The sequence below is a fragment of the Aspergillus pseudotamarii genome (genome assembly GCF_009193445.1).
Source record: "Aspergillus pseudotamarii strain CBS 117625 unplaced genomic scaffold BDV38scaffold_40, whole genome shotgun sequence".
Lineage (NCBI taxonomy): Eukaryota > Fungi > Ascomycota > Eurotiomycetes > Eurotiales > Aspergillaceae > Aspergillus > Aspergillus pseudotamarii.
In genome coordinates this window covers 137,408-164,280 of record NW_022475054.1, presented here as the reverse complement: position 1 = coordinate 164,280, position 26,873 = coordinate 137,408, and the positions used below count along the sequence as shown (strand labels likewise).

Below are 26,873 nucleotides of genomic sequence, written 5' to 3'. Positions count from 1 at the left end.
CTCCGTACTTGCGAAATAAATGACACTGACTTCTATTCACATGGCTAACATAGATATAATAATTAGATTATGAATCTCACGAGTCACACACCCTGCCAGAAAGTAATATCTTTTAATGCTTAGCGTCAGCCTTCATGCCCTGCATAATCCACTGGCGGGCTTTAGCCGCGTCCTCTTCCATAGTTTTCTGGTCCTTAAGACGCTCCTTAATGGTATGAGGCGTTGGGACATGACGACCCTTCTCGACGCCCTCCCGAGCAGCCATACGCTCCTCCCACGCCTTTAAGTGCGGGAACTCTTCAATATTGACACCGGCCCAACCAGCAGCCGCAACCCATCCCCAGTGCGAAATATCCGCAAGCGAGATGTGATCACCGACGAGGTATCCTGACTTGGAGCTGGCAAGGTGCTCATCAAGAACGCCATACAGCCGCCTCGTCTCATTGGTATACCGAGTCATGCCGTATTCGATGCGCTCGGGTGCATAACGGACGAAATGGTTTGCCTGACCTTGCATGGGGCCCACGCCAGCGTTCTGGAAGTACAACCAATTGGTCATTTCGTAGTACTCGCGAGTACCCTTAGGGTAAGAGATCTTGTAGTCCTTGTCATATTGCTCGGCAAGATAGGTGAGAATGCCGCCAGATTCGAACAGACGAATCTTTTGACCATCAGAGAACGTGTCGGTCAAAGCAGGAATGCGGCCATTGGGATTGATCTCAAGGAACCAGCTAAGCGGAATTAGCAATGCTCCTGTTCCACGTTCTGGCTAGAAGGTCACATACGGCTCTTTCTGGGTGTTTTTGCTTATATCAATATTTTCTACCTTATAGGGAAGTCTAGGGCTTGTGTTAGCCAATTTATTCCAATGACGATGTGATTAAATTCCAAACGCACCCCAGCTCTTCTAGCGCAATGGAGATCTTGATTCCATTGGGAGTCTGGCAGGTGTACAAAGTGATATCGGGTTGGCTCATCTTGGTGGAATATCTGGAGCGAAAGCTCGTCAAGTGATTTAGGCGGTTGTAGCGATAAAGAATTGAAATTGAGGGACGAAAAGAAATCGAAGGAACAGCTGGTATAAAAAGCATCGTCCGGAACTCTTGAACCAATGACCCCGCGGATAGATGATTAATGGGGAATCAATGATGCCATGGCCCGTCAATGCTCCGGCCCCACTTCCGATCTTTGATTTCTAAGCTGTCAAAAAGTGTGTTTTTCCCGCAACGTATGTAATCAGGGAATTATCAAGAGCTTCTGTTCCCTTGACAGTTCCAGCACCTTCTTAGGAATTCAGCAGATAAGCACTAGTCATGCATTACAAGCGCAAGTTACAGCGGGAACTAAGGCACAGATCCATAGTCTAATGGACGACTACACGGGCATTGATATGTGCAGTTGGAAAACAAAGGCTCCATCCGAAACACAACCACACCGTATAGTATACCGCCCTATCGCCAATAAAAGCAACCAGTAACGAACCAAGATACATATTTTGTGTGTGTGTGTGTGTATATACTAAAGATTTTCCCACGTAGGTTTGCAGAAAACGCAGGAATGCAAGACGTAAGAAAAGGAATGGACAGAGCGCGAGACTCTAGTCAGCCATTTCGTGCGTCTACCAGGTGAAACTTTCCTCGATGTAGTCGACCTGCGTTTGATTCTGTCGCTTGCGGCAGACTCGCCGAACGTCGTCACTAAGGCCACCATTTCCGCAAACAAGCACGCCCATCGCACCCACTTGGGACTCAACCTCCATTCCGATCAGAGTGTCGATGTTTGGTCGGCCGGGGAACATCTGAACTGTAGAGCTTGGGCTCTGGATTTCTTTAGTATTGCGGGGACGGGTAACGAACAACATGATACGCAGAACCTCTCGGCGGCGATCCATGGCCAAGATGCTGGTCATCCACGGGCGAATCCATTCGAGGTGTTCTGGGGATTGAATAATCCAAACGAGAGTCACGCGCCGCGCCGCAACGGTGCCCTCTGCATATCCTTGGACCAGGTGACGCACAAATGGTACTTGGTGGGTGATTCCAACACCACCCGCAAACAGAACAACTGTACCGTAGGAGTCCATGGAATGAATGCTGCCATAAGGTCCCTCGGCGAAAGCTCGCAACGTGACTTGACTGTTGGGAGAGCTCAGGGCCCGTTGGAACAGCTTGTTAGTGAAACCGGTCCGACGACGAACCAGCAGGGACAAGCTGGTGTGCTTTTTACCGAACATGTCTTGCCGGGTCATGGGAAGTCCCTTCTCGTCAGCAACGAGCTCTTCCGCTTCGCTCCAACCGACGGAGAACGGGTGCGAAGACCACCATCCAACGGTAGGAATGTATAGATAGATGTGCTGGCCCGGCTGGAAGGTCCAAGGCCGCGCCATCCTCAGTGTAATTCTCATCGCGTCCCCAGGAAGGGCCTCCACCAAGGCCGTAGTGGATCTCCTGCCACAGTTGCGGTACAGAAGGATAGCAAGTCTCGAAGCTCGCTCGAGAGCCCAGAAAATGATGGCAACAAGCAAGTATGTCTGTGCGGGAAGCCCATTGAGATGAACCCACAGGAAACCCATTGAGAGCGCGGCCATGATAATGTGCAGGTGGAGGAAAGTTTCATAGAATGCATGGCGGATGGGGGATGGGGAATGTACTACGAGCCCCACGAATGCAGCCGTAGCCTGCAGCTAGGTAAGCAGAAACTCATAAGGCTCGTCAGGTAAAATAACTTACAATCAAGCCGACCAGGAGGAAATTGCTATGTCCAAGACCCTTTCCAACGGCACTCCAGCCGACTAAGCAATAGTTAGCGCCCAAGATTGACATCGTAGATCATGGGGTCCAGGGGACGTACTTTTCTGAGCCTTGGGGATCGCCCAGGCGAAGACATGGGCAAGAGTCTCGCAAACAACGATCCGGGCAAGCCAGCGGTGGATCAGGTTATAAGTGTCGAAGGGTACCTCGAGCAGTTTGATCAGGGGGTTGTTTCTGCCGGCCAGCAGCACAAGAGGAATCAAATTCACTGTGGCCATGGTGCCGGTGCGGTTTCGGATGACGCCGGCAACAGAGCTCTCCTCCTTCTTATAGGGAACAGTTACAACGCAAACGGTCACGTTCATGGCGATGATGCCGATAAGGATAAATGCATGGAAGCGACTGGGCAAGGTGCCCATGTTGACAGCCCGTGACAGCTGAAATTCCCGGTTATGCCGATTGCGAAACAAGGGGGCATAGATGACATGGTTTTTCAGGAACGACAATGTCTCATGGGGCGATCTGAAGTAGCGCTGTCCTGAATTATTGAAACTTGCCAATCGTCTCAAATGGTGTGAGATCCGAAAACCCATCTTCCAAACATAGATGAACGCTGCCATAAGGCCGAGAACCATGAGCGTGATGCGCGCGAGGTCATCGTTGACTATTTCGTAGATCATCCAGTCGCCACCACGCTTATCAAGAACAGTTGCGGAAGAAAGTCCTACCAGGGACAGACAGAAAAGTAGGTGACTCATGGTTACCAAAAGGCTTCCCTAGCGGAAGCAACGAAAATAAAAGAAAGAAGACTCTATGGTCAACAAACGAACTTCAAGACTTGAGAATTGATGCGAGACCAGCTCAGCAGATAGAGATACCCGGAACCAGCGATCGACGAAGGAAAGACTTCCAGTTAACTCGTCAACCCAGCCACGATGTGATGATCAGTAGCAGGTGGGCAACGAGAGATCCAGGGATTTATGATCCGATACGGGATTCCTATTGTTGTTAGGGCCAGGAAATGAATGAAGACAATGGCCTTGTTGCCGTCCAGCTATCCTCTCTTTACACTAGGCAGGAGACAATCGGACTGCGGATCAAAGAACGACACAGAGGATTCAATCCTTTGTTGAGAAGGCAGGTCCCAGCAGCAACGGATCCTGATCGGAACTTGAATGTTTGGTTGTGTGGATTGCCACGGGTCGGCTGGCAACGAAAGGAATGTGAGAGAGAGTTGGTGAGGTGAACCAGTCACTTCTTTTTTTTTTCCTCTCAAGTTTTCAAAGTCTTGCAGCTGTCAAAGGTAAACGAAGAACTAGTCGCAAGAAACCCACAGGATCTCTGCCAAGAATCAAAAATAGAGAACGAAAACCCGCAACTGTTCGCAGGGACAGAAAGGAGAGATGGTGATCAGGAGAGAAACAGGAAAGAGTTCAAGGCATTTTCATTTCTTTTGGGTCAGGGACGGCGGGGACGGAGGAAAAGGAAAATCTTGGGAGGCATTTTTGGGCCCACTTATGGAGACGACATGATATCGATAGACTTCTCTGTGAAGAGGAGTGTGCGGTCGAGCCATGACGGTGTCTCTCAGCGCTCATCCCTTGAGTGGGCGCAACGCGGCGACGATATGGTGGCGGCAATGGCAGAACGCCCGCTGAGTGGCTCGACGATGAAACAACGGGGGTTGTAGGCGACGAGATCTCAAGGGCTCGGCAGGCTTGCATTTGTCGGGACCTCCTTGCACCCGCGGACCAATCTTAACTCATACATAGTAGTGGGAGCTAATTTAAACTTGCTCAGGTCGAGAGGCGAGAAGAGTGGCTCAGTCGAGTGGGGAAGACAAGCGATAGAGCGCTTGAGAGGGAGAGAATGAGAGAGCGCGAGAGAGGAAGCGGGTCGGGTAAAAGCCCAAAGTGGGTTCTCAATTTTTGGTCGATTTTTAGTTTACTAGTACGTAGTAGTAAGTAGTCCGGATGTCTACTAGAGAAATATGTGCGGACTCTGGAAAGGAAAATTAAAATAATAATTAAGTAAAAAGGAAACTTAAAAAAACAAATAAATGAATGAACTTAAACAAAATAAAATATGGTGATTGGGTTCAAAATCCCTCCACATTCATCCATGATCGCTCAACCAGTCATACAAATACTTTTTACTATGTACATACTACATCTGTGGTATGTATTGTACATACATAAGTACCACTTTGGTATGTATGTTCCTGCATCGTCACCTTCACGGCAGATCGATCTCTCCTGTCCTACTAGTACATATCTCAAGCACTTCATGTTACATCTTCTCTGCAAGTGCATTTTACTTTTTATTTCCCCTGTCAAAAATCTGACTCATCACATGGAATGAGAACTTAATCTACCGAAACAAATTCTCGCCGTCTTGGCAACCGGGAAATTGCTTAGGGATACCGAAGCTGGTATATTAGAACGATTTATTACCAAGCTAATAGTTAACCGCTTATACCGTTGGTCCACTTTGAACACACAAGAGGATTCATTCTCATGAGACATGCATTTCCCATTGTTAATCTTGTCACGCATTGACAAGAACATTATGTGGTTCAGAAACTTTCAGTGTACCTGACTGAACCATGGGAAAGCCGCCCACTTACACAGTACGTACCTTGGGTACCTCATCGGGGGGGGACGCGGTACAAACAAACAATGCCTACATAACAATGGGAAATCTTATCAATCGCTTAGACTTGCAGACGTAGTACGTACTGCCACTACCTAAACAATGCTATTCATCCTCACTAACGGAGAGACCCTTGTCTAGTCCAACCCTAGTTCCAACTTCCGTCCAGGTCCATCTGTACAGAGTATATATTAAATGCACGACGCCATTTAACCGGAGATTTCCCCAAAAGGAAATTAAAGTGTATCGTTTGATCCCCGCGGAACGAGTGACGGGGAGATATGATTATTACTACTTTGTGGCCACAGACCCCAACACAAGTCTCCATCGAGTCTAAGACATTCTTTCCGCCCGGTCCTCTGAGTGGCGCGCCGGAAATGCACAACCCGTTAATTTACAAAAGCGCTCCGTCCCCAACAGCTCCGTTGCCATGTCAAAAGGCTCACTGACTCCCGGTCGGGGGAGGGTCGGAGGTTGTGTCAAATAGATTCCATTCTATCTTTGGCGCCAACTAGTCCAGGCTAATCCAACCATTGTGCAATTAAAAGGATTCCAAAAAAAACCAAAAAAAAAAAAAAAGAAAAGAAAAGAAAAGAAAAGAAAAGAAAAATCGAACCGTCCAAACATCCGACGAATGCCCGGGTATCATACACTACCAGATCAAAATATCCAAAGTAACACCTTCGAAAGAAAAGAAAATGAGAGAGAAAAAAATTGAGAATAATCCTGAAACACCTTGATAAACTTCCAGTGCCAATGACAGCAAGAAAAGAGCGAGTGACCAAAACTTTACTATTCGTCAGGCATAAGATGGGAGGGGGTTCTACGGCCAATTGACAAAGGCTCTCACAAAAAGCTCAGTTCGTCATCACTATCGTCATCCTGCGAGCAAGGAATCGTCCGCCTTGTTATGGGTGGTGCACTTGCTTGTTTACCAGCACTCCGATGCTCCAACGTGGCCGAAAGCGATTTTCTACGCCTCAAGTCGATACGCTCGTCCGTAGTTCGGGAATGACGCCTGCGAGTCATGGGATCTAAGGCTGAAACGTTCTTATTGATAATGACCACTTCCACCTTGGTTGTAGGGAATGAAGTATTGATAGGGCACGCTTTCGGAACTTTCGGTTGGACTGAGTCCTTGAAGGCCCCACGTGCTGCCCTGGTCCGGGCGGCTATCGGGGATCCTGCAAGCGGGAGCGCCGTCGCCATTGGTGAATCACGGGTTTGGCTTTCCACAGGGGTTGAGCGAAGCCTCTTGCATGACTTAGAGCCAACTCCTGCGGCCTTGAAAGCTCTTTTAGCTGAGACAGATGGCGCAGATGATGTGACGCTGGAGGCAGCATCCTGTGAGGGGCTAGAACTGGACGATATGCTACTTGTCGAGCACGCAATGGTTGGTGACCGAGTAGAATATCCTTTGGCGATACTTGACTGAGTAGATTTCGATTTGGCTGCAGGTGTGCTGGCCACCCACTCACCGATGCTTTCCTCCCATCGATACAAATCAGCGCTATCACCTATGGCTTCACAGCCAGATGCGGGGTTCTGTTTCGGGTTCTGTCCTTGCTGAAGTAGAACCGCATCCTGTTGGACCTCAATCGCCCAGGTATGGTCATCGGCATCCAGAGTAGACTCGGCGAGTCCCATGGCAGTTTCGGCCGCTACCTTCGCAAGGAGCGAAGAGAAACCATGGAGTTTCGTCAGCCCAGCAAGTTGTGAAACTTTGGACCGAACCCCCGAGGATACCCTAGTTTGGCTGATCTTGTGCGTGCGCTCGTAGAACTTGACAACCCGTCGGGCCAGATCTGCTAATTCTTTGACCATGTCATGCTGACACGCTAATGATAAGAAAAACATGTCCAGAGTCTTCCTCGAGATAGAGTCCGACGGGCCGATGGGTTCCAACGATGACACCTCACCACACTGCAGCATACAGTCGCCTACTAAGACATACCCACGGCGCAGTGAATGAAGAGTCGTTCTTTCAGCCTCGCATGATTGTCCCATCCCGATAGCCCGCTGAATGGTAAATGCCAAATGCCTCAACGTGTCTCTGAACTTCACACCGATCACGTTATCACCGGCACCTGTGGGTTGCGACCGTGCTATATACATTCCACATAGCGCAGTAATAAGACTTGAAGTGAGATTGTTCAGGGCATCTTGGATTGGAACAGGGCAGGGCGACTGGTCTTTGGGTAGACTTGCCGTATTCGCCGCGGAGGCACGGGTGTCCTTTAGACGGCCACGTAGTGTACCTAAAGCCTTCCCGTGAGATACGAGCCCACCTGAAGCCTGGGAGATACCACCAGCCGAAAGTATCACAGCTTCGATCAGTCGTGTTGCAGCAGCTGAGTCAACACTTTCGGTTGATAGAGCTTTTATTGCCCCATCTACACAGCACTTCCACAGATTAGTGACCATCCACTCCGGCGGCATGGCTCCACGTGAAAGGAGTTTTGCCAGTTCGTCAAAGATGAACGAGCGGCTTCCAATAAATTTTGCGTAATAAGTTCCCAGGATATGGACAGGATCATCGCAATGGGTTGATGGCCTGTGAGGATCGAACGCCGTTGGGTAATTATATGTGTTAACGGTTGTCAGTTGTTTAGACAATAATAGCTCGAAGGCGTCAATTTCACCATGGCTCACACATTCTTCCAGAAGTCGACATGCGGCGACTTTAGTGATCCAACCCTTGTGTATCATCTCAGAGACCAGTCGAATACCCTGAGCACGTACGGCTTCGCGTAGGGGCAGCCATCCATTGCCACTTGGAGCATAATGGGCCTCGAGTTCAGTAAAATATGCATCACACATATCTACATCACAATCCTCCTCCAGCTCATCTTGTATCCTTTGCTCTTCTGCAATAAAATCAGGGAGACGTCGCGCGGCCATAGTCAACAAGGACCGGGCTCCCCGGCTTGGCTGTTGGTTTGGCGAGGGCACAGGATTGTTCCTGGTCTTACTCAAAAACTTGATAAATATTCTATCCAAAAAGTGTGCGATATCCACAAGTCCCGTATCTCCCGAAAGGTCGAGCACTTCCTTCCATGATCCCTGGTAAGCAGGGTAACTGCTATTGTTCGTTCGCGTCGCCCTCCGTTGCTCGGTTGCTCCGATGTTATTTGTAGGTAAAGAATTTCTAAAAAGCTGTTTCCGAATCGACGACGGCTCCATAGGCTGTTTTGTTTTTCCAGTAATGAGGGGTGTCGCAATCTCGATCGCACCGGGTAGAGTTTTTTGCCTCTCTGGGCTGTGAATCGACAGCCTGCTGCGTCTTCGCGCCCCGTTCCTTTGCCCTCTGCTCGAGTAATTATGCCGTATTCGTCGTCTGATCGGTTTCCCAGGAACCCAGGCGGGATCGCCAGGTTCTTCGTCCGAGTAAGAGCACCTCTCCTCCGCACAGGTCACCCTGGAGGGTCGGATGCGCCCACTAGTGCCTGCATCCTCTCTTTCCTTTAGTTTCGAATGTGCGATGCTCGTAAGAATCTCGTTATGTTTTTCTAGTCGATGATAAATAGAATTTAAAGGGCGCAACATGCGATTTGCCCATTTCGCGGTCGGTCGTATGTCTTCCATGTTGCGCCAATCGTCTCACTTCTTCTCACGAAGAGCACTAATCAGTGTCGCCTTCAATATCGGGTTCTAACCATAGCGTCGGAAGTGGTTACCTGTGCTGCTGCGTCTAACGGAGCTCATTGATTATCTATGTTCTTGTCTGCTTGCGACGCGGGTTGCTCGAGGATATCAAGACCTCTGGGGCATGTCACAGAAGAGTTAATTAGAGAGTTGATGTTGGACAGCCAAGTATAATATAACCAAAATATACAATAATTAGATGGCTCGTAGGCCTTGAAAATGCAGCTTTGTAGGCTGGTCGGAGGAGTAGCTATGATCATCACCAAAAGATGTAAACATTGGATAAATTGAGGGTTCCCAGAGCGGTAAAGCGCCGGTCACTAATGCAGCTATTGGAACAACAGTTTTTCCATCCCATTGAAGATAGTAGTACTGCATCATAGAACACGAGAACTTGGAAATAATTGAAAATTATTATGATAAAGGTCCAGAAAGTGCATAATTTCATTATATATGCATTCATCGTCATGTATGGTACATAGAACACATCACAATTAGCATGTATATCACTCGAGCTCGCTATGCGAAGGTCGGTGGGGTTTAGATCATGCCAAAAAAGAAACAAATAACATGGAACACCGACTGGTGAAAGAGTAGAGAGGTTTCTAGAAGAAAATATATAATAATCAGGTATCCCGCTTATCCGACGTATCCCGCTCTTTTAAAATGACGTTCATATATAGTGGTCTTAACACAGTTAAGGCATAGAAGTAAAAAGTCAAGAAAGGGACCGGTACATTTTTTTAACCGAACATGATAGGAATTATAGATATGTTCAAGCTGATGACTTCTTCGAGCCACGAAGCTTGGGGTTGCTAGCTGCAGCACGCTTCTTCTGCTTGGACCGCGAGGAGCTGGCATCACCACCTTCGATGAACTTCAGCAATTCATCAATACTTCGCGAGTCCAAAGAAGGGTTGGCAGAACTGGTTCCGGATGCAGAAGGTGCGGACTGGCCGACTTGAGGCTGGACCTTAGTACCAAGAGTCCGTGTGTTCATATTGATACGGCGCAGGCGACGAGCCTGGATGTCCTTGGCGTGCTTGGCGATAGAGACGGCATTCTGGGTGAGCTGCTCCAGCCACGTCTCAGCTTCCTTTGTGTTGCGGTCCTCAGGACCCAACTGGCTAAGGAAGATGTTGTAGGCATCGCGCATCTTGCCAACAGCTCCCTTGGAGTCTTGGTCAAGGGCAAGAGCTTGTGCCAGCTGGAACAAGATAGTCGCAGTGTTGATGGATTGCCTGCCAAAGAGGGACTCGCACACGGTCAACGAAGCCTCGAACCACTTCCGAGAGTCTGAGTACTGCTTGAGGTGCTGCAGCATCACAGCAGCGTTGTTCATGGTGGTGATGGAATCGGGGTGGTTGGGTCCATAGATAATCTTCCACAGATCCATGGCGTGCTTAATATAAACTAGGGCAGTCTTGGTGTTTCCAGAGGCATGCTCAAACAGACTAAGGTTAAGGTAGCTCAAAATAGTGTCGGCCGAATCAACGCCGAGAGTGCGCTCGGTGACGATAACAGCCTTACGAGCCAGCTCCACAGCAGCTTCCTTCTCATCCGTCTGATAGTAAAGCATGGACAGCTGGTGGTAGAGCTTGGCAACTTCTGGGTGAAGGATGCCGTAGATCTGCTCATGTAGGGACAGAGATTCCAGAATGAGCTCCTGGCCCAGCTGCTTCTGGTTCTGCATGAGGGAGATACGTCCAGCTTCCAAGGCCTCTTCAGCAAGGGAGCTTCGGGGAGAAGCGTCCTTCACTAGAGGCACAATGTTGACAATGTCGTCAGGAACGATGGTGACAACAGGCTTCTCTGGAGAGGCAGCACGAGCCGGAGACTTAGAATCGCCGCCCTTCTTCTTCTTCTTTTTGCCTTCGTCTTGGCTGGCAGCGTTGGTGGCGGGAGCCTTAGCGGGAAGTTGGGACTTGGCAAAAGCATACTCGCGGGCACTAAGCTGAAGACCAAGCTTGATGGAGATATCACGAAGAAGCTGCAGGTGCCTCAAGGAGTTGAACCACTCAGCCTCAAGGGTAAAACGGTACCGGATAGAGACCTGCTTCTCAATCTCAGCCCGCAGAGTTGCCGGAGTAACCTTCTCAAAAGAGAAGTCAGCCTCTGGATAGATCTCCCGCAGAGATGCGTCGATATCGGCTTGAGGGTTCGAGTTGACATCGGCACCCAGGAGACAGTTCAGGAGGTGGGCAATGCAGGAGGCGGTAAATGGCGCGGCCACGTTGCGCAAGTAACCGTTGGCAATGTGCTTGAAGGCACGAGCAATCATTTCCTGGACAAGAAGGATGGTCAAAGCATCCAGACGGGCGCCCTTCTCCTTGGACATTTGAGCCAACTTGCCAAGGTAGCGGATATTGATACCACGCTTGTGTAGAAGCTGACTAAGAGATTGTCCGTCCATGGGGAAGCCAACATCACCGTCATGCAGATCCTGTATCATCTCAGGCATCACCTTGGAACGGAGGAAGTCGCATGTCTCACGGACCTCCTTCTCGTCCTGAGCCCACTGCTCCTTCTCTTCATCAGTCTGGGGGATTTGGCCACTGCAGATGTCAGGGTTCAAGGCAAGAGAGAACCCAGAGATGTCAACCCGCTCCTGGTCCATTGCCTCTTCACCCTTCTCTTCGGAACCTTCCTTAGATTCAGCATTCTCTTCAGACTTCTCCTTAGAGGCAGCTTCCTCAGCCTTGGCGGCGCGACGGCGCTCAACCTCAGCCTTCACATACTGACTCATCTTGTGTCTCCAGTAGGATTCAACAAGTTCCAATCTCAAAACCGACATGTTATGAGGGTAGGCATCGCTTCCTTCTTCTTCCTGCCACATGGCATCCAAAGGAGTGACGCGGTAGAGGTCGAGCACGTATTTTCTGCCGTCTGTACCAAGCAAGCCCTTGGTCTCAACACTGCCTTCGAGATCATGACGCTTTCCTTCCTTATCCCAGACAGCGTGCTTCTTAATCCGGAGAGCCTTAGAGAGCTTTTCAAAGACAGGGACAAAGTCGGGATGGGTAGCCACGACGTCCTTGCCTTCAACACCACCGTAATCGATCTGGTGCTCACCAGGTTCGCGCTGCTTGAAGATACCAGGCACAATACTTTGGCCGACAATACGCTTTCCAAGATAATCCACGACGATGGTTCCGGGTGTAAACAGGCCGTTAATATCTAGCTGGTTGACTGCCTTAATTCCTACAACGTCCTTACCGACGGCTACGCGAGCAGCTTCGTCGCCGCCCTCAGACGCGAAAGTTCCGACACCGTCAGCGCCGAAGGAATAGAAGATGTTGTTGTACACAAAGATCTGAGCATCGCGACCCTCAGTGGGGTTGAGGGGAGCGACTTCACCCTTGGCGACCAAAACGGCACCGCGAGCCGCGGCCTCATTATAATCCGCGAACAGCTTGGAGGTCAAGCGCTCTCGGAAAACACGGTCCTGAACGGTGTCACGAGGCAACTCCCGCGTGGTCTGGAACTCCTCATTCCAGTCTCGCAATGTTTCCGCGTTGTCGACACCGGAGATCAAATAGTTCTCTTGTGACCGTGTGATATCAGGCTGATGGGCATTCACACTGGACGAAGGAGGAGCAACGAGCCATGGGCTGTTGGGGATAGCGTTCTGGAAGGGGAAAGTAGTCAAAAGGTCCTTCTTGTTGTTGGCCTCCTGCAGCGCTTCGAAGGAGGTGTTGAAAGAAGGAGACAAGTGAGAGATCAGAGTAAGAAGAGAGTGGGCGCTGCCCTTCTTTGGCATGGGCTTGGGGAAAGGATCGAACCTGGCATTGGAGCACTTGTTCACGAAGAAGCCAGAAACGTGAGAAGTAATCTGGAATTGCTCTCCCTCGTTGGTGGTGACCTGGAGGTAGAGCAGGTGACCCTTCTGACGGAGATGGTAGGGGACAGGGTTCCATGGGGATAGCGAAATTGACTTCACGGTCTTGGGAAGAGGAGCCTCTGCTCTAGGGAGGATAGTGTTGAGAGACGGTGAGCCAGTAATGTCATATTTGGACAACGAGTGCTCCTTCTCCGCGGTCTCTCCAGCAGCGGCTTCCTCGGAGATGGAATCGTGCAGCGAAAGACCGGCGCTGATACCCTGGAGGTTGTCGACACGGTCGCCTGCAGCTCCGACCAGCTCCCTCATTCGGATAACGTGCATGCGAGATTCCTTCTCAGTATATGGGTCTTCCACAAGGACAATTTCCGAATCAGCCTTTAAATCGGGAACTTCAGACAGTTCGACAAAGTCATTGATGCGGCTGCCGTTAAATTCCAGGTGGAAGCAAGTATACTGAAAGGTGCTGGGAAGCTCGACAATTGACTGTCGGACATCCTGAACTTGCTCCTGGCTTGACACCTACGGAGGGACAGAACAGTTAGGCAATCCATCAAATCTCTGCGGTCATATAGATGTCAACTGGTATCAAACACCCACCATCACCTGGATCTTATAAGGCTCGTGAGGAAGCTTCACGGAGATCTGGAAAAGGCCTTTCCATTCGGACGACCAATGTCAGGCTTCAAACAATAACACAAGTATCACAATTGTGACGTGACATACCTCCATTCTGCTCCTCTTCCTGGGCTCCCTCGGGGTGGTTTCCGTTGGTAAGTTGCTCCGGAGTCTCTGCTATGACGGTTAGGCTATCGCACCTTCTACACTGTGAATTGGCAAGATCACAAATGAACACTTACCTTTCGAGTGCTCCAACTCACCATTGGTCTGGGCCATTATGATCGATGTATTGGTAATAAAAGTAGGTTTCAAAAGAAAATATAAGGCTTAAAGCTGAAGCTACAACCTGACAGAATGTCTTGAGCTTCAGACCCGGTTGGGGCAAGAAAGTAGGAAAAAGAGGAAAAGGGAAAAAGTTGAAAGCGTCGGGGAAGAATGTAGAATGAAAATAAGAAATCAAAAAAAGGTACGGTATACAAGTACAAGGGCAATTGAATATAGTAAAACAAACCCCGTACCCAGACGAATGAAGGGAAACAGAACAATACCCCAAATATGGAAAATAATGACAGGATGCAAAAAGGTTGAAGCTGGAGAAAGCAATGGGGAAGCCGGGCAAAGAGAAAATTTCGCGCGGAATACCCTCGGATGTCCTCGGGGCGGAGGAATGGGTATGGTAATAGGAATTACATTAGGAAAAGTTATTCAGGTAAAAAAAAAAAAAAATGTATCAAGATCTCCACACAAACATTTCAATCGACCCCAACTTGAACCATATCCACTCTTGGGACAGAGTATCTTTCTCATGAATAATGTAATTTATCAATTCGAGTCCCCGTACTCCGTACGTCGTTCGCTTTTCTTTGGTGCCACGTTATGTCGTAATGTCCTAACACCTACTCCGTATACTCCGTGGTCCCAAATAGAGCTGTATTTTCTTTAATTTGGGCTAAAGTACAATACAGAGTACTCTCTCTACCTAATTGTAGATCGTGGGTGTATTCATAGACCACTCTATTCTCGTCTTGAGTCATTCGAAATGCCACTTTTGAGGAATCTGAGGTAGGTACCGAAAGTGTGAACAAGTGCATCCAGGGTAAGTAAAGGAGTCTACGTCAGGTGGATTAATTGTTGAAGACATATCTCCATGCGACGGTTGTCACGTTGTACTCTCAATATTTAACATGTTTTAACTCTTTCCCTCTTCAATGGAAGTTTTCCGATTGACTTACCGACACTTCGGCAGAGTTACCGACCTCGAAATCAGCCACACTTCTCAACAAATTAGAGCCATGCCAAGCCACAGTTGATCTCCATGCGATCGGGGGCGCAGCACCGGAGAATATCTTTGTCTGGCAATTGAAAGATTGGGTCCAAGCTTTCCACCTCACCTTCTTTTTGTGTTTGTGCTGTCTTTCCTCTCTTATTCGATTCCCACTGGCCGACTCTCCTTTATCTTCATCTTTCTTTGAGGCTCTGTGTTGGGATTCAATCGGTGTTTGATTGTTTACTCGCCAGTTCTCCTTTTCATGTATCCACTACGTCATTCATCTTTCCCCTATCACTATAGTCGACGCGCGTAATTTTCTTACAATCTTTGGAATCTTCAACCTTATCTGCCTTTGACGTCTGTAATCATTTTTATTTTATTATTGTTAGGCAGAATATCCATTGCATTGATACCATCCGTGGCATTCGCTTAATCTGCAGTGTATATAAGCGATGCCGGTGTACCGACATGTTCCACGATCCCTGCCAATATTCTCTCCGGGCCACTTTAGCCTGTCGAGACCGTTGAGAGCCAATGGAGTAGCTCCATATAAATCGGGAATGCATTTCTCGCAGGGCTCCTTCCAAGCTGCCCCAAACCCCCTGGAGCAGGATGCAGGAGATGACGGAGCCCGATCCAACGGCAACGACTCAGAGCCAAATTTCAGATCTACTATTCTCAAAATGATGGAGACGGCCGCCACCACTTTTGCTTCTATTGCCGTCCTAGGGTATGCTGCCCTAGCGGCCTCCAATGCTGCGCTTTGTCGCTTACTGACGATTTCCCAGTGCCGCGGGCTACTCGTACCACCGGTACTACAAGTATCTGATTTTGGAAAAGATGGAGAATGCCTTCAAGCCGGGCGATCCAGCACTCGAAGTTGCAGGTGTAGAATCTGGCAAGCATCAGTATCATCATGAGGAGCACTGGGTCGTCCGTGACGAACAACCCAGAATTGATCGAATCATTGCTGGTGGCGCTGGTGGCCGTTATTTCCTGCTCATCGGTGAGAAGGGCACTGGAAAGACATCTATGCTTCTGGAAGGGATGCGCAAAATTGATGGGGAAGGTTGTGCTATGTTTGAAGCACATGGTGATCTTGAGATTTTCCGGGTCAGGCTTGGAAAGGCGTTAGACTATGAGTTCCATGAAGAGTAGGTTACTTGGTGAACCTCCTTTCTGCAACGAAACTGACAGATGGTGCTAGCTACATTGGGAGTCTTTTCAGTATTAAGGGTCCTCGAGATACTACCCCTCTCTTGGACATCGAGCGCGCATTCAACAAGTTAGAGAAGGTGGCTCTTGCGCGTCGGCGTGAGGGATTACCCGCTTTGATATTAATCATCAATAGCACTCACCTGGTCAGGGATGATCATGACGGTCAGGATCTCCTGGAAATGATTCAGCAGAGAGCGGAACAATGGGCGGCTAGCAACTTGGTGACGACAGGTAAGCTACGCCTTTTCTTTTGCGCTTTCAATATAGGCCCTGACAATACCGAAATTATAGTCCTCAACAGTGATGATTACTGGGTGTATGAACGCCTCAAGCGGTACGCCACCAGGATGGAAGTCATCCCTGTTTCGGATCTACCCAAGGGACGAGCGATAGACGCTCTACGGAGGTATCGCAGACAGTACTTTGGCGAGGAATTATCTCACGAAGTACTTGAAGAAATATACGACAAAGTTGGTGGACGTTTATCCTTCCTGAACCGGGTGGCAAAGGCCAAAGATTACATGAAACTATGTGATAGCATCTGTGAGGCAGAAAAGAGATGGTTCCTCAACAAATGCTGGATTCTTGGACCGGAAATGGATGACGACGTCATGGATGAGCAGAAGTACTCTGTAAGTACAATAAGGGCCTCAGGATATTATGAGAACGCTCTAACTAAAGATGATGACAGTCAGCTGCAATGGTTCTCGCCAAAGCGCTTGTCGACAAGGAGAAGGAGATGGAGAAAACTTATGACCCAGAGATTGGCCATATTTTACCACAGATACCGCTGCATAAAGCGCGGGAAATTATGACAAGAGCAGACTTCATCCAAAGTTACGACCATGATAACATCTTTACGATCGATTCTCGGGCTATGGTCCGAGCCGATTCCGTTCCTATGCAGAATGCTTTCCGAGACATCTGTTCTTGGGAAGGATTTGACAAGCATCTGGAGGGAACATTGGAGCGTATTGGTGACATTGAGAGTCTTGGACGAACCCGTGAGCTTACGATCAAAGATCTTTGGAATCAGGGCAAATACCAGCTTGCTATGCGGGATCCCAAGGGTCGCGACAACGGTGTTGCTGAGTTCTCGGTGGTGGAGGGCCAGAAAGATGATGAGGACGACTGAAGCACAGGGAAAGCGGATCCAGGGTTAAAGCTATCATATGCTGCCTAATTGGAAAGCACTGTAATTATGGGATATATACTACTTAACCTGTCGGTGACATAAGGGAGCAAGTACATACTAAACCTATGATATCACATACTACTACCTACGTACTACTAAGTAGTAGAAGACAGGGATACCGGATGTTCTGACAGGTTGGGGGTATCAGGAAATCCGTGACATCATCACATGCTCACCGCTCGCCAGAAAATCAGCCCCCCAGCCTCCATGAATATCCATGAATATATTCTACATCTACAACAAATTTCTTCAGCTTGCCATTGGGCTCACCTCCAGTTCAATCCTCCATCAACTTATAAGCTCGCCAGATTTGGTACTACTAACACAAAATACCCATCCAACCATGCCACCTCTCAAGAAGGAAGTCTTATCTGCTGTAACGGCGACCGCAGATACCGAGCCGGCAAACGAATTGCGCCAGAAGACTCCGTTGGAACGGATTCCCCAGTCAGCGCGCTTTGTGTTGGTCGTCCTGAGTAGCCTGGTACTGAGTGCTGGATTCTTCAGTTTAACGTCTGGGGATACCCTTGGCGAGCTAGGCGGCGTGAGCAGACATCTTGAGGCATGGTGGGAAGTGGGGGGTTTGACGGCTTGGAAGGCAATAGAGGTTGGGTTAGCCTGGGTTTTGGGCTTTGATGGTGAGTATATCTTACTTTTGAAATACCTACAAAAGAGGGCTGACCAACTCCTGCAGGACGAGATGTGTCATCATTCATCTTCCTTACTCACCTCCCCACCTACGCACTCCTGGCATCTTTTTACAACATCCGCCCCACTACGGTCTTGATCTCTTATGTGATCATCTTATTCTCGACCTCGGTCCCCTTTGTACTCCTGCGCAAGCCGACTTGCGTGCACGACCTGTCGCATGCTCCCTCCGATACAGTCCGCAACCGTTCAATCCTTCAGGACCGCGCGACAACCATCTACACCACTATCGCCGCGACATCAATTCTGACTGTCATCCTATACCTAAGCTACGCGACCTGGTTCCCAACACAACTAGTCCTCCACTTCGAAAACATCCCTGACATTGGCGCCGTTCACGCCGGTCCCGCGGGTCTGCCAACCCTCTTCCTCGCCCTCCTTCCAGCCGGGTGGGCGGCGAGAGATCTCCTTTTCGTTAGTTCCACTGGCGCGGCCGCGTCTAAGAGGACCGAATCGACCGAGAAGAACCCCGCATCGCACGAGGGCGAGTACCTCGCCTGTGCAGTTTATCGGAAGACCTGGGGCGCACTCTCGCCTAAGACGAGAGTTCTTATCTCGCGAACGGTACTTCTTGCAGTCATGCTTCTCAGTAACACCATTGTCCAGTTGGCAGGAACCATCGAGGGAATTAGCATCGAGGGTGCGTCCGCTTGGGGTTCAATCTGGGCCGTCGCCATTTTGGCTGTTGGAGCGACTTTTGGTTGGATCGAGGCCGTTGATGGAGTATGATTGCTCGGTTGGTGAACCTAGGATTTGGGTTTATGAAATGTGACCACGACGAAAAGTAGTGCTTTTAGGTTTCCCCCTTGATGACCTGGTACGGATGAGGAAACCCTGTTACGACCTTTTCACCTTATTTCTTCGGAATGATGTTTAGCTTTGGCGCTTCAGGCTATATCCGATTCTATTCTCTTCTGTTTCCGTCTTTTTCCTTCTATCGTCCATTATACCTTCTCTTTTTGTATCTCTAGTTGTTCTCTCGAGCGTTTTTGTGGTTAATGAATCTTCACGAAATTGACCTGAAAGTATATGCTTAACAGGTTTCTAATTCAATTATATATTGAAACATTATAGTCGTTACCCTTAAAGACCAACGATCTAGAATCTAAGCACTCGCCAACCAAGACGTGAAAACAAAACATTAAAGGAAAGGCTAAAGGAACGCAGTACTTCACCGAAGTTCAGTAGTATGGCCATAACCATCCTCAGACATTATCTCCCGGTCATACTGCATAGCCTTGGTACTCGGCATCAACCAACCGGGATGGAAGATATTGAACACGCCAACAGCAGCCACCATCATCGCGCCATCAAGCGCAATGAAGTACTTCTCCCGGGTAATCAGATAACCAGTCCAACCCTGTGACAACTCGATGGTACGGTAGATGCTTCGGACGTAGATACAGAGCACGGAGAAGACCATGGCGGCGAACAGGGGGGTGATGGATCCGCTCACGCTCTGCAGAAGACGACGACGGAGGGCGCGGCGGACGAAATCGGCGGCGCAGGCGACGAAGACGGTAATCGAGAACAGTTGGAAGACGATACCGGCGACCATGATGTGGGTGCCGGGAGCTGTGTCGCCGTCTTCCTTGTTCGTTTCGGCGGAGGCGATGCCGCCGCCTATGGCTTGGATGACGAGCGAGATGACGTCGCAGGTGCAGAAGATCCAGAGGTACATTTTAGGGCTGAGGATGGAGGAGTCGCGGCCGAGGATTTGGATGAAGCGGCCAAGGAGGACGTAAATGCCTGCTGTGAAGAATGTGGGAGCTAAGTTGACTGGTTAGTGCCCTTTTTCCCTTTGGGATGGCCAGATTGAGGGTTCTGTGTTTGGTAGGTTGCTAACCGATGATTAGGGTGGAAATTTGCATCAGGAAGGCTGTCATGTTGTAGGGACATTCTGAAGACCAGGTACGTCCAGCCCAGCCTAGAACCTCCGCTGTGTTGGTTTAACATCAGTATATTATTCGGTTTACTGGAGGTTGGGACGTTACGCACTCAGACAACCAATACTGAAGACCGCACACCACCAGGTTCTTTTCCAGGTAAACTGGATTGTGTGAACGATCATCGAGAGACCAAAGAGAACGAGGAAGACGACGCCTGCAGCCAGCGACGGCTGATAGCCGTACGCAGTATCCATGCCATCTATGATAGGATGGCAGCTCCTGGAGAGCCACTTCTTGAATTCAAACTCTTGATCGGCCGACATATTAAGATGATTGAGGGAATCTGCGGTTTGTAGGGTTCAATTGGCCCGGTGCCAATGGGAATGTAAGTGTGGCTGATCACAGGCAGTTGTAATACTGAGTTGAAAAGACTGATGCGAAAGGCACAATAATATCTTATATCTGAATGAACGACTAGGCAACGGCCCACCTATACTTGGGGACTGATAAAGAAACACGTCAAGAGTCAAGTAAACGAGTGGCTGAGCAAGAAGCCCATTTAGTATGAATCACAAGGAAGAGAAAAGCGAGACGAGTCAGACAGGATATATTCCTTTGTCGTGAAAATCTTCAAATTCTTACAGGGCCATAGACACAAAAACGGGATCCGGATGGATCCAATAACCCGGGCTCGCATTTGACGTAACAGTGGAATACAGCGGGGAACACCCGTTGCAAGACGCATTCTGATTGAACCCCATGGATAATCTCTTTATTCGGGCCGCAACTTCATTCGGCACATTGGTCGAAGGCTCCAACGTCCTCCGTTCGGAGTTCGGCCCTGCGCCTGAAAGTACTCGCAAGGTCCGCCATATTGGGTTTAGGGCATCTCGTAACAGTTTCATGAGAGTATCGGAGATAAATCCGTTAGACCGTGCAGCTCTCCAGTGACCAGTCATGTTGTACTGTATGTAGGATCGTGGCGCTATATCAGATCCTTTATGCCGATAGAGTCAGGCGTGTAACTGAGGCTGAATCACGTAGGCCACAGCTTTTGTCTCTCACAACGGTGCTGGACATTGGCCATTGGTCCTGATTCTCAGCAAGTGCGAAGCTTTCATTAGAGCTTGGCAGAGAAGAAGGTATCTATCTTGTTTTTGAATAATTGTATCCATAGTTGAGCCCCTATGGTTTAGTAAAGCGAAGGTGTAATTGCAAAGGGAGTGGTGCATGTTACATCTTGAGATAAATGGATAATGAATGGCAGAAGGAGTGTCGATGTTTGTTGAACGTTCTATGGATTCAGAAGTGGGCCTGAGGCGCTGTATGTCTTGGCAAAAGTCTCTCGGTCTAACCGGATTAGGAGAACCTTGAGACCTACCTTGAAAGACATCAGCTAATCCACTATACAATGGAACTGTCACTTTATGCTATTCACACGTGGGCTGCGCCTTATATAAGACCCTGTGAATGTGAATGTGCCGGGTTATTCATCAAAAAGTTCTTAGCCGGTACGCCTTGGCCTTTTACTGACATCTGAAGGTCTGGAAATGACGCTAGGCCTGCGATCTTGAAGCGCTGCAGTGGTTTAACTTAATCTTCCAGTTGACGGAGACGAGATGTACTCAAAGCCATCCATTCCATTGAACATTAAAGGCCCGGCATAAATCGTGGATCCGCAAATACTTAAATATTTAGGGAGATTTATCGTCAGATCAGAAAAGGGCGGGGGCGATTGAAAGTTTGGCGGTCGGAAGAACCTTTAAGCTGTATTTAGTAAATATGCATCCACCATCCTTCTAACAGCACAGCTTATTGTGCTACCAAGATTAGTACCTGTTTTCATAGCACAATAAATAATCACTATAAAACAGATAGAGAGGAAATTCAAAATTCTGCCGTCCAGACGCAAAGCTATATGACACCTGACCTCAAGAAGCCCCGCTCTCTACTGTATAGTATACTCAGTTCGTTAAGCGCCGTGAATCTCATCATCTGGGGTCAGCTCATCGATTCTTCATTTCGACTTGCCTTACCCGGACACACATAAACAGCCATGGGGTTAGTTTCAAGAGCCCCAGAAGACCCGGGGCTACCTCCCCTTGAACCATCTCCAGTTCGCATATGGTTCAAACCCTGACGCACCTGGTTCCGTTAGATGGCGTGGCTGGAGATGAAGATCCATACGGCGATAAACTTATATCAATGCTCGATTGTATCTGCAAGCACACTTGGGATGTTGAATTTGAGCCTGGTGTACACCGCTGGTATACATATCTTGACGAGTTTGGCTATACCAGTCGACCATATTTCTTTCTTGTCGATTATGGCAATGCTTCTACTGAAGATGACATCCCAATTAAAAGCTACGAGTGGATAGGAGAGCAATTGTATGATTATTTCCTCCGTCTCCCTTTGATGATAGTGCTATTTATTTTTTGCATACAGCAAGCCTATGCCAGAGCTACTCCAATATAAGTATGTACAAGACGAGCTCAAAGAGCTGCCTTTCACTCCATAACCATATGAGCAAGAGAGGCCCCCTGTGCGGGAAACTGTCGGGACAAGGCTTCGCAGGGCTCGAGGTATCCCTAAGTAAGAGCTTCACAATATGAAAGAGCATCCGGAGGATATGGAATGGCTTGAAGGGAAAGTTTAGCCTATGTTTTGGTTCTAATTCTTAGCTTAGCTCAGCTCGACTCGCATCATAAGAAAAAGGAAGAAGAGAAGGTATAGCAGCCGCTTTACGTTACCACCACGATACTAGTCTATATTGCAACAATGTCGCGTTGGCCCCCCTCCCAAAAAAAAAAAAAAAAAAAAAAGGCGGGCTCAATCATGTAAAAGTGTTACGATCACTCTCATGTGACAGGCCTATTCTCTCTATCGTTGACTTGCGGAGTCGCGTCATTTCAAACAAGCCACCAGAGAATATAAGCCCCTAGACTACCCAATGGACAGTCAAAATCACACAATCGCCGATGAAAAAGAAAATTCCACAGTCGTTGTACATCTCACAACATAGAGGTCTGAACCTGAAGATTCGCTGACGATTAATCTCCAACTACTAACGCGTCGGCGTGTGGCTTAAAACGCTATCAATGGGTCAGTGGGGGTTCGCAGATCAGCAGAGTGTTGACCCATTCAATTTTATTCTGTACAGACAAATGCACACGTCGTACGCAGGCGAGTCCTGCAACGACAAGATGGGGAAGAAGAAGGGGGATTAAGATAGGAATAATAGATTCTTCTGCAATACACTGCCGCGAGAGTAAACAGGCGAGGGAATTGGACATTATGGCCAACATGGCGACAGGAACTCTGTCTCTCCCCAATACAAGCCTGCGTAGTCTGCAGCTAACTGTCCCAATAGAATAGTACCTCTCCAAGGTTTAAGATATAGAATCGTCAGTTTAATATGGCGACATTTGCCATATTAGCATCCTCGAAATTCTGAAAGCGAGCCGTTCATTCTAGGTGTGTTGATTCCTAAATTTCGACCAATCATGGCCATCACTCAATCAACTTCTCGCAAGTCGTGGCTTTGGGACACAGATGGAATGCTTCTGGAGGCAATGAGGAGAGGATGGTTTTCGAGTAGCCATCTTATAAGGGTCGTTAAAGCTTTAGCCCTGTTAATGTGCTTGGTATCTGATGCAGTGATCACTAAATCCATGGAGATTGCTTTCATAGATGGTCCACTTTCCACTTGGTCAGACACTTGTCGGTTCGTATCTAATAGGTGGTCTGCTTTTTTGAATTCACTCAAGTTATGGGAGGAGGATAGCGTGTCTAGATGATTGAGTCCTAATACCTTATCCGGAGCGTAACACAGTTTTCCATTAAGGCCAAAGCATCTCTAACTTTCTGTTGAGATTTCAAAGTAAGGGCTAGATCGTGCATAGTGGCCAATGTGTCTGGATGCTCTGGCCCTAGTACACGCTCGCGGGTCTTTAAGATCTGAATCTCTAGCTCCTCTGCATCCCTCCATCGTCTCTGACCCGAGTGCAGCCACGCCAGAATATCTATGCTTGCCAAAGTGTCAGGATGTTCTTCACCAAGGATGGTTTTTCGTGCCTCTATTACCTGTGCCCCAAGTTCTTCTGCCTCCGTCCATCTATCCTGCCCACCATATATAATTGCCATATTGTTCATGGCAGTCACTGTGTCTGGATGATCTGAACGTAGTACTCGCTTACGGAGCTTTATAACTCGCAGCTCAAGGTCCTCTGCTTCTTTCCAGCGCTTCTGGTGCCGGTATATAAACGTTAGATTTTTCATACACGTCAGAGTTTCTTTCTGCATTTTCTAGTCCTAGTGTCTCCTTGAGGGCTGCCAGCGTCTGTATCTGTAGTTTTTCTGATTCTTCCTCTCGACCTTGCTCACGGTAAGTGCACGCTAAGTCAGACATACTGGTCAGAGTATCAGGATTCTTTGGTCCTAGAACTCTCTTACCAGCCGCCAGCACGTCTACTTGTAGTTGTTCTGCGTCCTTCCATCGGCCCTGCTTCATGTATATCCATGCAAGTCTAGCCATCCTATCCAGAGTAGAAGTATTTTCCCGTCCTAGGATCTGTATGTTGATGTCCATTGCCCGTAACACTGGGTCTTCTGCTTCACTATATCTTCCATTCCGATACAGACACAACGCGACCTTTCCGAGCAATGTAGCACATATTTTCTGTTGCTTCCAGAACTCACGTTGACTAATCAATGCTACAGCGTGAGGTAGATACTGTCTCCACAATTTTCGATTATTATGCTCTTCAGTTGGAAAGACAAGACTGAGCTGGTCTGCAGCTTTCTGAATAAATGGGTCAAGCTGTTGGTTCTTTCTCATCCAGTTTCGAGTTGCATAATATACGAGTCGATGGAGGCTCAGGAGACCCTCGGCCTGCTCATTTATGAATGAGAACCCTTTAAGGAGGCCGATTGCTTCAACCTTCTCCTTTTTTGATATGGCCGAAGGAAGCAATGACTGTGGGATATCGCGGGGACTTATACATGCCATAAATGATAGATACTCTGCTGCTAACTGGTTCAATCTTTGAATCTGTTGAAATGATATTAACCAGGTAGTAGCAACGAGATTCGCGTATTTATATTGCTCCCCATCTCCAAAGTCTTCGCTCAGCAGCTCAATCACCTCTGGCTCCGGTTCCTGCAGGAGCGTAACGTATTCCCTAAGCACAATATCATTTTCATTGAAATATGCCGCTGCTTGGGCTATTGCAAGAGGAAGAAAGGCTAGCCGTTCGATCAGAGCCTTGGTTGCAATCCTGTCATCAAGTAAACCTTTCTTAATCAATAGACTGCCAAGGATTTTCGTGGCAGTTTCTACTATATCGGGCTCGGAAATATCTATCACATTAGAGGACGCCAGCTTTACAGCTAGCTTCCGAGTCCGAGCCGTGAATAGAATACGGCCTTGATCACTCTGAGGCAGAAAATCGACCAGCACTGGGTTGGCGTTACCGGTGCAACTTTGGATCCACATATCTATATCGTCCGCATTATCAAAGATTAGAAGCCATCGTCCATTTCTCTGGCTAAAATAAGCCTTCACGCTGTTTTTCGCCTCTGCAGGCTTTATATTATAAATTCCTAATATCTGTGCCAGATCCATGTAGGCTTGTTCCATACTTTCGTGGCTCGTACATGGAATCCAGAAAACTGAGTAATCTGAGTACCTGCTCTGTAAACGATAGGCCAGCTCAAGTGCAATTTGGATCTTTCCAACTCCACCCAACCCACAGATCGCAACCTTGGACGGTCCCTCCGAATTCTCAATGCGTCCCTCAAGTTCTGCAATTTCGGAATCGCGGCCTATGAAAAGCGGGTTCTTTCTGAAAGGAACCATCCAGGTTTCCCCCTTCATTTTGCGTAATTTCAGCTTGTGTTGATGGTGGTAGTGGACCGGAACCACGGATAAGAGAGCCTTAGCAGAGGCAGCAGCCACAATGGCGGCATATCCTTGCCGACTTTAGTTCTTATGGGAGTCACTGTAATCACAGATACCGCGGATCACAAGAGACGGTAGCTGGTCCATTAGACCAGCCGCCTCCATTTCAAAACAGAGAACACCGAGGCCACTCTCTTGCGCAATGGTATCGCGGGTAGTAGCATCTTTTATAACCTGATCCCCCGAAGCGATTAAGCCGTAATGAATGTATGGCCATCGATCGGTCTCGGAGCTCAAGCTATTACCTTCCCACGATCACAGTTGGAACAGTCTAGGGCGCCCGCCTGGTGGGTATATTGAGCATGAAATAATAGATCTTCTTCTGGTCGAGAGAACTGTTCCTGCATTGCTTGGTTCTTGAGCAAGGTACTCGATATTATGTCGTGAACCGGTCGGTTCCCCATTATATCATCGCTCTGAATCTGAGAGATGGCGGTTAATAAAACTCGGGGGGGTTTATTGAGAGAGCCTGTGTGCTGGAATCACCCGTTATGCATGAATTTGCCGTAATCATATTGTATCACGCCACAGGAAGTAGGCGTTGGCCTGCTCACTACAACGTCGCCGAGGCGAATGTCAGTCCTAGCACTAGGAACTCCCCCTCCGATTCCAACCATCAATCCAAACTGAATCCTTGGAAAGGTGGAGCACAGCTGAGATATCACCGTTGAGGCGGCTATTGTTCCATATACACCGGATGGTAAACAGGCCACCACAATATTATGACCATTAATACTTCCGAGGGCATAATTATTATAATCGTTTTCTGTCTGAGGCAATAAGTGGTGTAACATATCCAGCATAGCCTTCGCAGCAGTCTTTTCTAGTGGCAGGGCATAGATCCATGCGACCGTATAATCATCGTGCGTGAGGCGCATTTTTCTAATGTCTGATTGATGATATACACACAGCTTTATCAAGCGTAGTCGACAATATGTGAGGAGGAAGAGAGAAAAGCAATGTTAACAAGTAAAGGGAGGCGAGGCTGAGAGTGAAAGCGACTACGAGTACTAGTAATAGTAGAGAGTTAATGAGCATGGTCGAAGGCTAATCACAAGGTCGACAATCCAGAAAATACCAGCCAGTTACCTAACCATTGAAAAACACACTCATTTAGATATGTAA

General features: G+C 48.3%; 7 protein-coding genes across 7 annotated transcripts; 1 reads left to right on the top strand and 6 right to left on the bottom strand.

Moving 5' to 3' along the window:
- Positions 1 to 112: 112 nt before the first annotated feature.
- Positions 113 to 977, bottom strand: BDV38DRAFT_284631 (glutathione S-transferase family protein; the record flags this gene model as incomplete). Its single annotated transcript, XM_032060313.1, has 3 exons — positions 113 to 731; positions 786 to 839; positions 898 to 977. The coding sequence occupies 3 exons, from the start codon at positions 975 to 977 to the stop codon at positions 113 to 115; spliced, it is 753 nt and encodes a 250-aa protein (XP_031911816.1).
- Positions 978 to 1,354: 377 nt separating this feature from the next.
- Positions 1,355 to 3,845, bottom strand: BDV38DRAFT_131693 (ferric reductase family protein). Its single transcript, XM_032051305.1, has 3 exons — positions 2,851 to 3,845; positions 2,730 to 2,791; positions 1,355 to 2,677 (listed from the first exon to the last, which is right to left on the bottom strand). The coding sequence occupies exons 1-3, from the start codon at positions 3,506 to 3,508 to the stop codon at positions 1,619 to 1,621; spliced, it is 1,779 nt and encodes a 592-aa protein (XP_031911815.1). The 5' UTR covers positions 3,509 to 3,845; the 3' UTR covers positions 1,355 to 1,618.
- Positions 3,846 to 6,014: 2,169 nt separating this feature from the next.
- BDV38DRAFT_251427 (uncharacterized protein) lies at positions 6,015 to 8,292 on the bottom strand. The gene has a single exon (XM_032055044.1). It carries the CDS (start codon positions 8,220 to 8,222, stop codon positions 6,249 to 6,251), a length of 1,974 nt encoding a protein of 657 aa, XP_031911814.1. The 5' UTR covers positions 8,223 to 8,292; the 3' UTR covers positions 6,015 to 6,248.
- Positions 8,293 to 9,352: 1,060 nt separating this feature from the next.
- BDV38DRAFT_251425 (translation initiation factor 3 subunit CLU1) lies at positions 9,353 to 14,162 on the bottom strand. The gene is made up of 4 exons (XM_032055043.1): positions 13,746 to 14,162; positions 13,612 to 13,677; positions 13,486 to 13,541; positions 9,353 to 13,407 (listed from the first exon to the last, which is right to left on the bottom strand). Exons 1-4 carry the CDS (start codon positions 13,780 to 13,782, stop codon positions 9,823 to 9,825), a joined length of 3,744 nt encoding a protein of 1,247 aa, XP_031911813.1. The 5' UTR covers positions 13,783 to 14,162; the 3' UTR covers positions 9,353 to 9,822.
- A 1,297-nt stretch (positions 14,163 to 15,459) lies between these two features.
- Positions 15,460 to 18,626, top strand: BDV38DRAFT_272580 (ATP-binding protein; the record flags this gene model as incomplete). The annotated part of the gene is made up of 7 exons (XM_032057512.1): positions 15,460 to 15,506; positions 15,565 to 15,930; positions 15,984 to 16,225; positions 16,286 to 16,626; positions 16,686 to 17,096; positions 17,548 to 17,827; positions 17,884 to 18,626. The coding sequence occupies 7 exons, from the start codon at positions 15,460 to 15,462 to the stop codon at positions 18,624 to 18,626; spliced, it is 2,430 nt and encodes an 809-aa protein (XP_031911812.1).
- BDV38DRAFT_131577 (RTA1 domain-containing protein) lies at positions 18,523 to 20,266 on the bottom strand. The gene is made up of 3 exons (XM_032051304.1): positions 19,896 to 20,266; positions 19,744 to 19,836; positions 18,523 to 19,667 (listed from the first exon to the last, which is right to left on the bottom strand). Exons 1-3 carry the CDS (start codon positions 20,107 to 20,109, stop codon positions 19,069 to 19,071), a joined length of 906 nt encoding a protein of 301 aa, XP_031911811.1. The 5' UTR covers positions 20,110 to 20,266; the 3' UTR covers positions 18,523 to 19,068.
- Positions 20,267 to 23,593: 3,327 nt separating this feature from the next.
- BDV38DRAFT_294460 (uncharacterized protein) lies at positions 23,594 to 26,786 on the bottom strand (the record flags this gene model as incomplete). Its single annotated transcript, XM_032062507.1, has 6 exons — positions 23,594 to 24,034; positions 24,072 to 25,759; positions 25,790 to 25,922; positions 25,994 to 26,224; positions 26,273 to 26,566; positions 26,658 to 26,786. 6 exons carry the CDS (start codon positions 26,784 to 26,786, stop codon positions 23,594 to 23,596), a joined length of 2,916 nt encoding a protein of 971 aa, XP_031911810.1.
- Between the last annotated feature and the right edge of the window lie 87 nt (positions 26,787 to 26,873).